We start from the raw sequence: 13,579 nt of genomic DNA, 5'->3' as shown, positions 1-13,579 counted from the left end.
TGGCTGAATGTAATGTACTGGGTGTACAAGATAAGGCGGTTGAGCATTTTGGCTGCGCCTATAGACTGGTTTTGGATGGTGGCCAGATGGATTCCGGTGAGTAGGATTAGTGTTTCCACCGGCTTGTGATCTTGGCACTCCAGTTACAGCCTATACCGTCCAAAACAGCAAGAAATTTATGTCAAGCGAGCGGCAAAGTTCATGCTTGAATATGCAATGTTCTTTAATCCAAAAGGGGCAGAAATCTAAAAGACAGAATGATGAAAACATAAGAGTAGGAAGTAAAAACCCCGTAACCAGCATTGTAAAATAAACAGCAAAACCTGAGCGGCGGTGGGAGTCGAAGCCGTGATCCTTTTGGCAGCCTCCGGCGGAGGGGGCGGATCCCGCGGTCGAGGTTGTTGCGCGTCGGCGAGTGCAGGCCACGAGTCAGCCCCCATTACCGAAGGGTCGACAGTATCTGCGGGAGGCTCCGTAGTCTTCCACGGCGACTTGGTCTCGGCGTCGGCGGCCACCACTTGATCATCCACCAATGATCTCTCAGTCTCCTTCGCCATCTTCAGAAACTTCAAATCCATAGAAACCCTAACGAAAAAACCCGGAACCAATTCGATTGGATCAAACGAGAACGAGAACAACCCAACGCCTGCCGAGATCGAGAACCAGATTGGAATACTTACTCTTCGAAGCAGAGAGCAATGTAGAATACCAAATTCCTAAGCGTAACAGATACGCACGCGACGAGAGAGAGGGTGAATCTCTGAAAAGGGAACAGGAAGAGAACGAGGAGAAGAACGAGAGAGTTTGCTGAAGAAAACGAGGAGATGAAGAGCAAGCCCTCAAATATATAGACAACACTAAAGAAAAAAAAAAAAAAGAAAAAAAAAAAAAGGTCAGTCTAACCCTACTATATCAAGTCGGCGTGGGAACCGTGTAGTCAGATGATTTTAGAATCGATCTTTAATATGTAAATATTTTTAAGAATATTATCAAGTTTCTTTATAAAATATTAGATAACATTACATTTATATTTTAAAAACTAATCTATTTATTTTAAAACTTTTTTCTATCCTCATATATTTGTTTTTGCTGAATTTTACAAGATAAAAATCAGAAAAAGTCTTCATATTTAAAAAATGTTTGAAAACACCAATCTTAGCCAAAGTCTTGATGATAAAATAAACAAATGAATATATAAATGTTTGAAAAAAAGATATTGACCATTCCGATAGAATTTTATTCAGCGGACAAACTTCATCTAACGTGAAATCCTATGTATCAAGTTAATAAAAATCACGTAAGCGTCTTCTGTCAAAATAGTTAACGTCGTTTGCACTCAGATTAGGGTTTTGTCAAAAACTCAAATTATCTATATTTTTTGTCAAAATTTAAAAGATAAATATGAATTTAGAAGTTGAAAATATTCGGAATTATCTTGACGATTTTTTTAAAGATTTTTCCTTTATTATACATGAAAAAAAGAAAAAGAAAACGCGTTTTTGTCTGTTAAAAAAACTTATACCTCTTGTTAAATAAATTCACGCTACCCATATTGTTACTCTTTAATAATAATAAAAAAAAAAGTCCAATAAAAGTGGAGTAACAACGTGATAATTATCAAGATACGAAGAATATTTTTGAAAATATCAAAAGATATAAAGATTATATTAGAATATTATATGATATTTAGATTTGATTTTATTTCTATATTTTGCATATCTATATTGATTAAATAAGATATTATTTGATTCTATTTTTTATTTTTCTTTATCAGAGTTGTACGAATAAAATAATTCATTTTATTTCAATTCTGATTGATTTTTATTGATAAAATATTTATTTAAAAAAGAAAAAATTAAATAAATAAATTTGTTAAAGTTTTGTCAAAAATATTTTTTTTATCTTCAATAAAAATAATCAATTTATAATTTTCTCTCTAATTATTATGCGATATCTAATGACAAATTGAGTAATGTTTTTCGAAGAACGTAGCTGATTTGGCTTGTCGATTTTCAATTTCAGTATCACACGAAAATTTACCGCATCAAATGAAATAAATAATAAATAGAAAATACAAACAACATCAAAATTATGGAAATGTATAAGTGTATATATTTGTCAGTGTACATATATATATGATATATTTTTTGTATTTTGTATTTTACATTTTTACATTTTTTCTGTACTTTGATCACCTAACACTGATGTGGAAAATTTGATAAAACCAGATTAGTTTCATAGGGTAAAAAAAAACGTTAATTAGTTAACGCTGTTAGAATTCAAGGTATTTTAGAAAAAAATAATTGTAAATGATTATACTTTTTAAAGATAAAATTTTATATTTTATCAGATATTATTTAAATAAATTCAAAATTAAAATTTTTCGCTTAAATATTATTTTTTACTCTTTCTTTATTCGTTTCGATTCGAAGAATTTGTATTAAGCATTTGACTTTTATATCCTATTAGATTGACATTGATACGATTCGTCTATTTGCTTATTAAAAAAAAAACAACAGACAATGCATGAGATAAGACAGAATCAAAACTAACCTCAACACTCTCTGAATTTTTTGTTTTTGGTTTTTGGATTTTGGTTTTTGTAAATCCAAAAAATATCAAAATGGTTTTTCAAATCTTTAGAAAAACCAAATTTATAAAAAGTTGATTGGTTAATTTTTTTTATTTTTGAAATCTAAAAACTCTAAAAGCTCCGTAACCTTAAACACGGGGCAAAAACAACACAAAACAACGAGTGCAAAACTAAAATCATCAAGAAGAAAACCAAACATGTTATAACCAACAAAAAGAAAAGCATTTGTAAAGAAAGTTTTTGATGGAATGGAATCACTAACCCTTATAAAAAAAAAAAACATGTTCTAACCCAAAGGCAAACAGATTATAGAAAATGTCATTACACCTCTCCGATTCTTCTCTTGTTGGTTCTTTTTTCCATAAATATTCTTCCCGGATAGGAAAGGGGATTTGGGACATCTGATTTTTTTGGTTTAACAAAAGGGGATAGATTCTCACTTGGCCATCATGACTTTGACAAACTCCTCGTAGTTGATCTGGCCGTCGCCGTCCACATCAGCCTCTCGGATCATCTCGTCAACTTCCTCGTCCGTCAGCTTCTCACCAAGATTTGTCATCACGTGCCGGAGCTCGGCAGCTGAGATGAAACCGTTCTGGTCCTTGTCAAACACCCTGAAGGCTTCTTTCAGCTCTTCCTCCGAATCAGTGTCCTTCATCTTACGTGCCATCAGGTTCAGGAACTCCGGGAAGTCGATGGTACCATTTCCATCTGCGTCCACCTCATTAATCATGTCTTGCAGCTCAGCTTCCGTTGGGTTCTGCCCGAGAGATCTCATCACTGTCCCAAGCTCCTTGGTAGTGATGCACCCTGCAACAGGATTCAGGCAGATCAACTTGGTATCACCAGAACTTCTACTAACTTAGCAAGGCAGATTCTTGTTTATTAACACATGCACTAGACAAATCTGTCCCCCAAGTCTTCCTAATCTGGATTCTGGAAAGCTGAATTGATATAGGCACTTTACCCCAACAATTTGACCATCATCGGCTTCCAATTAAAGGCGGAAAGGACAATGATGAGCTAACTCTAAGCTTACAAGGCCATTCGTAAGAAGAGGATGGCACACCGCAATTGGAGATCAGAAACAGAATTGGAAAAGAATAAAGCGGTCCATTTGATTTAGTTCACAACGCACTTTGATCTCCATTATGAACAGAAACATCCACAAAAATCAAAAATCAATCCTTTTTTCCGTCAGACCTTTCAATAGTTATAATAGTAACTCGAAATAGGCACAAGCAGTTTCTCCAGACGCAACAAAAGACATCATGCAAGTTTGACGGAGAAGGCCCATTTCTGCATCCTTCCTAAGTCCATTCAATCCATCACATGACCTCTGAGAAGATCATAGGAAAAGAAACGACCAGGAATCTCGATCTTCTAAGCAGACACGAGAAAGTTATACACAACATCGTCCCCGACTACTGAAATGTGGGAAACGAACAATCATCCAACCCTAAAACGAATCAATCGGACAATCAACCAAGAACACGAGGCACACACATGCGCGAAATGAAGCTAGATCTTCCACGAATCACACGAAAACAAGACGAATCGCACGAAATGATGATCAAAATCGACAAACAAATGCGAAATCGTGAACGAAAAAAGAAAAGAGCAAGAGAGATCCGAGAGAAGAGACCATCTCCGTCCTTGTCGAAGAGGCTGAACGCTTCCTTGAACTCAGAGATCTGATCGTCGGTGAGCTGATCCGCCATTGATTATTTTTTTCCTTCCTACCGCTTGGGAACAGAGAAAATTCTTTGCAGTGATTCCTCAGGAGCTTAGAGCGCGTGAGAGAATGTTGTGAGTTATGCAAGGGATCCCAGAGAAAAAGCGTCCGTGTAGATTTGACGCTTTTGCCCTCTCTGTTGTTTTCTTTTTTTGTCACTGCACTTGTTTTTAGTTCTGAACTTGTTTCTTGTTATTCTACTCATTTCGTTTAAATATTAGGACTCCAAATCAGGTGCATAAAATTTATTATATCATGAAATGAAATATAATCATATTTTTTAAAAATTAAAATTTTCAGTAAAAATAAATGTTATCGAATCTAAATAAAATAAAACCAAAATGAATAAAAAATTAAAAGTAAACCTATTTTTAAATATATATGTTTACTAATAAAGGACCAATTTAAATGGAACTCAAATATAATATAATTTCAAAAAAAGAGTATATAAATCTATTTTATAAAAATCCAAATATAAATAATTTCATACTTTTTATTACAGATATTTGAAATATTCATATAAATATAGATATTCAATTATTAATAGTTATTAACTTCAAATATAAATATTTTCATTGTTTAGTTAATCTGTTAAAATGACAATATTATTTGCATTTATATAAATGTTTAAATAGCTAGTTATTAAATGAAAAATATTTATATTTATTTAGAAATTTTAATACCTTTATTTATTTATTATGAAATTTTGAAAACTAAAGCTTGATTAATAAATAAACAGTATATTGTGATATAATTGCAATGAATATAATCTATTTATTCATGTCACTCTTTAATCATTCAAAACTTGAAAAAAAATATACAAGTATAAGAAAAATTTGATACTTGTAGTTAATATTGCGAAAAATCTAAATTTCTGTCAGAAATTAAAATATGAAAAAAATGAAAGAACTATAAATATGATAATTTTATTTAATAAAATAAGTGACCCAAATACGTAATATTATTTAAAAATGATTTGAAACATAATCTTATGTCACATAATTAAATTTCACTTTGACCAAACAAAACAGGAAAAAAAAAAAGAAAAAGAAAAAAAGGGGGACGAAATTTGGTATTCGAAGGTATTTTTTCCCCCACAAGTGGAGGTGACGGAGCAGTCGACTGTCCCACACGAAAGATACAATAAATGTGTTTTGTCTGCTTGCAAGAGCTCTTCTGAGCAGCGCTTTACGATCATTTCATCCTTTCCCTCATCAGATCTCGCCTTCCCTCCCTCTAAGCCTGAGGAAATTTTCCTCCATGATTGTGATTTTGTGCCGTGGTTTTTTATTTTTCTGGGAAAATTTTCCACAAGTTGCTTGATTTTCGGACAGGCTCCGTTAATTCCTGTTTCAGGTGCGTCGTCGGGACCAACCCTCCGGCCAATCTGCGGGTATGTTGCTTTCACTATCGATACATGTGTCTACCATTGTGTATATGTATGTATGTATGTATAAGCTTGCTAATCCTCAAAACAGCGTTTTGTGTATTTCTGGGTTTCACGTGAATTCCAAGATAAGATTTGGTAAGAAGAATTGGGTTGCGATATTTACTGTATATATGTGTACAGGAATGATCATGTTGCCACACCCTAGGTCGAGAATTCGAATTCGTTTGTTTGCACGAACAATAAACCCGTATGTGCATAATTCTGAAATTCTTGTGGATTTGAGCTACTGTGGAGTGTTAAGGGACATGTTCTTCGACAGTTTCCTTAAGATTTGATGTGGGGGTGGGGGAATGTGTTGTGGGTTTGAGCCATTTTGGCTGGCTCTGTTGAATTCCTCGGGGGAAATTTTCTGATAATCCTCGTAAGCGTTCCAGAGAAAAGCTTGTGACGACCAAGAAGTGAGTGTAGAAACATGAGTCAACCAAAGGTCAAACGTAGGGTCGGAAAATACGAGGTGGGGAGAACGATCGGTGAAGGTACGTTTGCAAAGGTGAGGTATGCTCGGAATTCCGAGACAGGAGAGGCTGTGGCTCTGAAAATCCTTGACAAGGAGAAAGTTCTGAAGCATAAGATGGCTGAACAGGTAAAATCTGTGTGTTTTGTCTGTTTTTTTTTACCCCTTGATCCGCCATATCTGACTCTTTCCTGGACAAAGAAAACGAGATTTCTGTGTCATGTTTACTTGGTATATGCCTTAGATTGGTCTATTAGTAAGAGGAACTGTCATGTTTATTATCTAAGGTATATATGTTCACAGTTAGATCGATTTGCGAAGTATGTCACAGTTATTTTTTGGGTTGCCTTCTCAGATAAGGAGAGAAATCTCAACTATGAAGCTTATAACCCATCCCAATGTAGTTCGACTGTACGAGGTCTCTCTCCTCCCTCCTCGTTCTGGCTGTCTCTGTTTCTTTTGCTTTCTTATGTCTAACCGGGAATTAAAAGTTTATCAGTTCCTGTTTTGATCGATGTCATTTCAGGTTTTGGCAAGCAAAACAAAGATATACATTGTCCTAGAGTTTGTAACTGGTGGAGAGCTCTTTGACAAAATTGTGAGTTTCTTCCACAGGACTTACTTGCATCTCGTTTGTCATGTTTACGAATCTTGATCAGTGTTTCAGGATTTTGTATAGGAGAAACGCTTTGTGGTTTTATGTTGTATAAAACCTTTTCGTTATATTGTGAAGGTAAATCACGGGCGAATGAAAGAAGAGGAAGCACGGAGATATTTCCAGCAGCTTATCAATGCAGTTGATTACTGCCACAGCAGAGGTGTTTACCACAGAGACCTAAAGGTGCAACATAGGTTTTGTCTTAACGATGCATAGACCCAGTTGCATAGTATCTACATTACTTCTGCAGTTAACTAATATCTTCATTTTTCTCTCCCAGCCCGAGAACTTGCTTTTAGATGCTCACGGAAACCTGAAAGTCTCCGATTTTGGTTTGAGTGCCTTCTCCCAACAAGTCAGGGTAAAAGTGTTGAATTAGTTGTTCTTAGTGAGTTTTTACTTTGTCTGAATTCTCATTACTTGTCTGATTCTTCATTTTTTATCTTCAAAGACTAGTTAGGGAACGGGCATTTAGTCACCCGATGGTCGAAATGAGGGAATACTTCTCTTTTTGCCCTCTAAATAACGTATTAGAGATTATAAAGCTAAGCTGCTAAAGTGGCAACTTGTTTATTTATGGTTCATCCTTTACGGATTCAATTCAAGGTGGTCACTATAATCTGGTGTTATAGTTACATGACAAGTGAGGTTTAGAATATGTTAAGAGATTGATGTATGGAGTGCATCTATTAATAGGCAAAACATATTGTAATTTTCCAAGATCTGAAGTCTTTAGATTTATCTGGTTGCTCCTAGAGTTTGGGAATTTCTTTACTTACGGCGTATTTCACAGGATGATGGTCTTCTTCATACTGCATGTGGAACTCCGAACTATGCTGCTCCCGAGGTAAGCTTTGTCCTATATCTTGTCCTAAAATATTTTCTGTCCGGTTCTTTAATTGGTTCTTTGTCTCTCTCTCTCTCTCCAGGTTCTTAATGATCAAGGTTATGATGGGGCAACGGCAGATTTGTGGTCTTGTGGAGTCATACTGTTTGTACTACTTGCAGGGTATTTACCTTTCGATGACTCTAATCTCATGACTCTCTACAAAAAGGTAAGAAGGTTTCTTATTTAGTGTCTCTTCCCTCGCCGTTATTCTCTCGATTTCAGTTGTGATGTTAGCTTTCATTATGTTTTTACAGATCTCAGCTGCTGAGTTCAACTGTCCTCCATGGCTATCTTCTGGTGCTAAGAAGCTGATTTCTCGAATCTTGGATCCAAACCCCATGACTGTAAGTATTTTGTTTCTTCTTCAACATTTAGACCCGTAAATTCTATAACCCCAGCTTGGTTTTAGTCTAGACAATAAGGTGTTCGGGCTTAACAAGTAGTTATTATTTTATCGGGCAGAACTTCCATTCCTTAATTGAGTGTTGGAAAATTTGAGCTTTCAGCTTAATGGCAAATCTTGATGAACCTAAACGCCTGATACACCTTTTCCCCGTATTTAAGCATGAAAGTTTGAATGCCCCTACGGATAGGCATAACGTAGACTTTATAAACCTAGTACATATATCTCAAAATTTTCCCGTCACGGGTTTTGCTGAGAATTAATGTGTATCGTTGTTAATATCTTCGGTTGGCATAATTGATTTTGTATCTTAATATGCCAGCGTATCACAATACCCGAGATCTTGGAAGATGTGTGGTTTAAGAAAGGTTACAAACCGGCCGTGTTCGAGGAGAAGGAAGATGCAAACTTGGATGATGTGGAAGCTGTTTTTAAAGATTCAGAAGTGAGTAGTGAAATCATGTATTCCGAAATCTGTAAGGCAGTTAAGCGCTTTTTTTTTAGTATTACTCGGGAAAATGTTCATAACGTGATGAAAAAACAGGAGCATCATGTTACAGAGAAGAAAGAAGTGCAGCCAGCCTCTATGAATGCCTTTGAGTTGATATCGATGTCGAAAGCTCTGGATCTCGGGAATTTATTCGAAGAAGAAGCAGTATGTCCTTTAGAATAGTGACTTAGTTACATGTGTCGAATCTTTCCGATGAAATTTTCTATCATATGGTCTCAGGGATTCAAGCGGGAAACGAGGTTTGCAGCTAAATGCCCTGCAAATGAACTAGTAAACAAGATCGAAGAAGCTGCCAAACCACTCGGTTTCGATGTCCAAAAGAAGAACTACAAGGTAAAAAGGAAAGTTTTCCTGCGATGCATAGAGCATTCTCCCGTAAGAAAAACAACACTGAAAACGGGATTTTCTCGTTGTTTGGAAACCAGATGAGGCTAGAAAACTTGAAAGTCGGAAGGAAAGGAAACCTCAAAGTGGCCACCGAGGTAAGCTTTTTTTTCCGAACCGGAAATCTCGGTTTTTTCACCATTAAACCGATGTTGAATGTATATGTTTGAAGCAGATATTTCAAGTAGCACCATCTCTTCATATGGTTGAAGTCCGAAAAGCTAAAGGGGATACCTTGGAATTCCACAAGGTACGTAAAAACACAGTTTCTTACAGGTTTTAGACCAATGTCTTGGATATTTTCAGTACGAGTGGTCATTTCGGTTTTAGAAAATCTTTAAAAATCTTTATTGGTTCGGGATTTATATTAGATTCGGTCCAGATTTGGTTTTTAATGATGAAAGAAATTTACGGTTTTTCGGGTTTTTTTATATATTCGGTTCAAGTTCGTTTTCTTTTTGGTTATAAAAATATCCTTGCCATTCGGTTACGGTTAAGTGTTATTTGGTTCGGTTTATGAATAACCGAACCGAATGCCCATCTGTAATTTTCAGTATGCGAATCATTGATGGTGTTGAAAATCTTATGTTCTTTGAAGTTCTACAAGAACTTGTCGACGTCACTTACCGACGTGGTTTGGAAAACCGACGAAAGCTCCGGCGAAAGCAAGTGAAACCCGGCCAGGCATTCTCAGAAGACAAAAGACTACATTCATGTTTTTTTTTTTATTACAAACTGCTGGGATGGATGTATTATCACATGGGATTTTTCCAAGGATTTGTTTTATTTTTATTTTTCTGTATTTGTTTTTAATAAATCGTGAGATTCCAAGGCATAAGTTGTTATGTATATTGTATTTTACTTTTTTTTATGATGTATTCACAAGTCGTATATGATAGATTCAAAAGGTAGATTTAGATAAAAGATAACCAATTGTATTCAATCAAAGAGGAAATACAATCATCCCAAGAGGCATACCTCTTTTTCCAGAATATGATCAAAGTTCAAAGATAATTTCTACAAAGAAAATACGAACATAATATAGCTGCTCCTCTGCTAACAAACTGCTGAGGTGTCCTTCTGCAACATCCTGTTGACCACGTACAGAGTGTGTCGATAACGGTTTTGGCCTAGGTGATTATTCCTTGTGCTGTTGCTTCCCCTCCAGTAGAATCTTCTGTTCCGATGCTGTGATCCCCCACCCTCAGATCTTGGGCCGCCAATATCCCTTTGGGCCTCCTCTTCCTAGTATAGACTCTCATGAGCTTATCAATACCCCCGGCAAGAAGCTTCAGCTTGTCCCCAAGCTGGAATTGGGGAAACTGTCCCGCCAATAGCTCTGCTTGTTCCCACGACGCCTCATGTGGTGGTAAGTCAACCCAGTCTACCAAGACCTCCAAAAATCCTTCTGGATTGTAGCGAAAATCCAAGATGGCAGCAGGTTCCAATGCGACGTGCAGACTGGCAGAAAGTGTGCTAGGGAGTGCCGTTGGCGAACAGTGACTACCCCTGGCTTGTTTCAGTTGAGAAACATGGAAAACTGGGTGAATGCGAGCGTCCGCTGGCAGCTTAAGTCGATACGCAACCATTCCAATCCGAGCTTCGATCTCGAACGGCCCATAAAAACGTGGCGACAACTTCTGGTTGCTATGGTGTGCTACAGACTGATGACGGAAAGGCTGTAACTTCAGAAATACCCACTCTCCCACTTGGAATTCTTGTGCACGTCTGGACTTATCAGCCATCTGTTTCATTCGGTTCTGCGCCTCAGCTAAATTGTGGCGTAATTCCCCTAGCATTGCATCACGCTCCAGCAATTCTTTTTCCAGCTCAAAATTTGCCGTCGACCCTGGCTCAAAGCGGATTAAACTCGGCGGTTCTCTGCCATAAACTGCCCGAAATGGAGATGTCTTGAGGGAGGTATGGTAAGAAGTGTTGTACCAAAATTCTACCCAAGTAACGAACCTTGCCTAGGTGCGAGGATGTGCCAAGCATAGCAACACAGGTAGGTTTCCAAACAGCGATTTACCACTTCGGTCTGCCCATCCATTTGCGGATGATAAGCCGTGCTGAATTTCAGCTTGGTCCCCACGAGACGAAACAATTCCTTCCAAAAGTGACTGAGAAAGATCTTGTCTCGGTCGGAAACAATTGAGCGTGGGATCCGTGCAGCCGAACAATCTCCTTGATGAAGACCTGGGCAACCCGAGTCGCGGTGAATGGGTGTTTCAAGCAAATCAGGTGGGCGTACTTGCTTAGACGATCCACCACCACCATAAGAACATCAAAACCCTCAGATTTGGGTAGTGTAACGACCCGCGACCGCTACGAATTGTCGAGACTACCCTCACACAGCAACCCGGGACCTTTCAGCGTGTTTTGTCCTCACTTGCACGCATACCGAGACACTTTCCACTAGGTCACCCATCCTAAGATTGCTCCAGAGTCAGCATGCTTAACTTTGGAGTTCTCTCGGGATAGTCAACCAAAAAGGTAGGTGCACCTTGTTGCTATGAGTAGCTCAACTAATTCTTTTATGTTATCTTAGACCGTATAGTCCCATACCTATACAGCCCTCGGATCTCTCTCATTCCGGTTTGTTCGATTCATCCCCGTACCCCCTACCCAGAAGCTCGTCAGGAGCTGCCCCTTGTCTGTGCCTCTGCACCGGCGATCACTCCCCACCCTCCTACGGTACTCTGGGTTGTCACAGGCCCACCAGCTTCGGCCTGGTTCGTCCTCGAACCACACCGTACTTGGAGAGTACCGGCTCTGATACCATCTGTAACAACCCGCGACCGCTACGAATTGTCGAGACTACCCTCACACAGCAACCCGGGACCTTTCAGCGTGTTTTGTCCTCACTCGCACGCATACCGAGACACTTCCCAGTAGGTCATCCATCCTAAGATTGCTCCAGAGTCAGCACGCTTAACTTTGGAGTTCTCTCGGGATAGTCAACCAAAAAGGTAGGTGTACCTTGTTACTATGAGTAGCTCAACTAATTCTTTTATGTTATCTTAGACCGTATAGTCCCATACCTATACAACCCTCGGATCTCTCTCATTCTGGTGTGTTCGATTCATCCCTGTACCCCCTACCCAGAAGCTCGTCAGGAGCTGCCCCTTGTCCGTGCCTCTGCACCGGCGATCACTCCCCGCCCTCCTACGGTACTCTGGGTTGTCACACATTGTTCCTGTGGTCTCTTTGTCGTTGAGGAGGATCAGAGGGTGTGCGTTCTTGGTTTCGTACAGGTTCTTCACGCCTTGGAAAATTGACCCGAATAGGTTCTAGCCTCCTTGGTAACTCCTCTAGTCGTGCCAATCGTTCTTGTATGTCTTGCAGAATTTGTGCAAGTGCGTTGTGGCTGGGGTCTCCTTCTCCCGACATTCTACTTCTTTATTTTGTTTTTCTCAAGGTTTTGTGAATAGAAAAATCAAAACAAAACAGGAACTCAAAGTAAAATGTAATAGAAAGAGATGTCGTGTTACCTCTTCACCGGTGGAACTGTTTTGGCGGTGATTCTCGATTGTAATCGGTGGAAAGATTTCAGAAGTTAGTCTATGGCTCTAAGGCACTCGATCTTTACTTCTAAAACTAGGAGTGACGTGAATGGGCTAAGGAAGTGATAGGAATATCCTCGGATAGACCAAGGAATGCTCGGACACACCAAGCAAAGAGATTAGCGAAATTGGACACACCAAAGCTAAAGAAAATAATGCAGAAAAGTTCTTATTCAAATCTGATGTGTTCAGCTCGAAAATACAACCAAATATAAAGGAAAAGAACCAAAACAACAAAAGGAAACATGACAAACATAAGAGATTCTAACGGCTAGTTGATTGTGATCACACGGGTTTTTCACCGGTGTTATAACGTCGTGCATCATAATTCTTCTCACATTCTAGGCATCATAGGACGTTAGATGGCCATGGGTAGGTTGTTTTGCTTGTTTTTCTTTGCAGGTAGACTCCACGATGAATCCTCACGAAGCGGGCACGGAAGAACAAGAATTCGAGAATGCTCGGGAAGCTCAGACAAAAAAAAAGGGTTTGCCGCTACGAATTGTCGAAACTGCCCTCACACAGCAACCCGAGACCTTTCAGCGTGTTTTGTCCTCACTCGCACGCATACCGAGACACTTCCCAGTAGGTCATCCATCCTAAGATTGCTCCAGAGTCAGCACGCTTAACTTTGGAGTTCTCTCGGGATAGTCAACCAAAAAGGTAGGTGTACCTTGTTACTATGAGTAGCTCAACTAATTCTTTTATGTTATCTTAGACCGTATAGTCCCATACCTATACAACCCTCGGATCTCTCTCATTCTGGTGTGTTCGATTCATCCCTGTACCCCCTACCGAGAAGCTCGTCAGGAGCCGCCCCTTGTCCGTGCCTCTGCACCGGCGATCACTCCCCGCCCTCCTACGGTACTCTGGGTTATCACAGGTAGGCCCTCGATAAAGTCCAGCGAGATGTCGTCCCAAATACGTTCTGGAATCGGA

At 38.8% G+C, this 13,579-nt stretch overlaps 2 protein-coding genes across 3 annotated transcripts; one reads left to right on the top strand and one right to left on the bottom strand.

Moving 5' to 3' along the window:
• Window positions 1-2,862: 2,862 nt before the first annotated feature.
• Window positions 2,863-4,404, bottom strand: LOC104815092 (calmodulin-7). Its single transcript, XM_010543406.2, has 2 exons — window positions 4,239-4,404; window positions 2,863-3,403 (listed from the first exon to the last, which is right to left on the bottom strand). The coding sequence occupies exons 1-2, from the start codon at window positions 4,312-4,314 to the stop codon at window positions 3,030-3,032; spliced, it is 450 nt and encodes a 149-aa protein (XP_010541708.1). The 5' UTR covers window positions 4,315-4,404; the 3' UTR covers window positions 2,863-3,029.
• A 1,085-nt stretch (window positions 4,405-5,489) lies between these two features.
• LOC104815091 (CBL-interacting serine/threonine-protein kinase 26) lies at window positions 5,490-9,946 on the top strand. Of its 2 annotated transcripts, none has more exons than XM_010543404.2 (15): window positions 5,490-5,721; window positions 6,153-6,361; window positions 6,588-6,650; window positions 6,759-6,830; window positions 6,966-7,073; window positions 7,171-7,251; window positions 7,684-7,737; window positions 7,820-7,945; window positions 8,034-8,123; window positions 8,505-8,627; window positions 8,727-8,837; window positions 8,913-9,026; window positions 9,119-9,175; window positions 9,253-9,327; window positions 9,676-9,946. In XM_010543404.2, exons 2-15 carry the CDS (start codon window positions 6,191-6,193, stop codon window positions 9,748-9,750), a joined length of 1,320 nt encoding a protein of 439 aa, XP_010541706.1. In that variant the 5' UTR covers window positions 5,490-5,721; window positions 6,153-6,190; the 3' UTR covers window positions 9,751-9,946. The 2 variants fall into 2 exon arrangements, with proteins under 2 accessions (XP_010541706.1, XP_010541707.1); XM_010543405.2 differs by having other exon boundaries at window positions 5,899-6,361.
• The last annotated feature ends 3,633 nt before the right edge of the window (window positions 9,947-13,579 follow it).

The sequence above is a fragment of the Tarenaya hassleriana genome, unplaced genomic scaffold, assembly GCF_000463585.1.
Source record: "Tarenaya hassleriana unplaced genomic scaffold, ASM46358v1 Cleome22, whole genome shotgun sequence".
In the NCBI taxonomy this organism is placed as follows: Eukaryota; Viridiplantae; Streptophyta; class Magnoliopsida; order Brassicales; family Cleomaceae; genus Tarenaya; species Tarenaya hassleriana.
The sequence above is the reverse complement of the archived record's forward strand: the minus strand, read 5'-3'. Positions and strand labels throughout refer to the sequence as shown.

Excerpts from the sequence above, each read along its gene's own strand:
- LOC104815092 (XM_010543406.2), bottom strand. The coding sequence starts at position 4,314 with ATGGCGGATCAGCTCACCGACGATCAGATCTCTGAGTTCAAGGAAGCG. Across the intron at positions 3,404-4,238 it reads CTTCGACAAGGACGGAGATG|GGTGCATCACTACCAAGGAG; the intron begins GTCTCTTCTCTC and ends ATCCTGTTGCAG.
- LOC104815091 (XM_010543404.2), top strand. The coding sequence starts at position 6,191 with ATGAGTCAACCAAAGGTCAAACGTAGGGTCGGAAAATACGAGGTGGGG. Across the intron at positions 6,831-6,965 it reads GAGAGCTCTTTGACAAAATT|GTAAATCACGGGCGAATGAA; the intron begins GTGAGTTTCTTC and ends TATATTGTGAAG. Across the intron at positions 8,628-8,726 it reads CTGTTTTTAAAGATTCAGAA|GAGCATCATGTTACAGAGAA; the intron begins GTGAGTAGTGAA and ends ATGAAAAAACAG.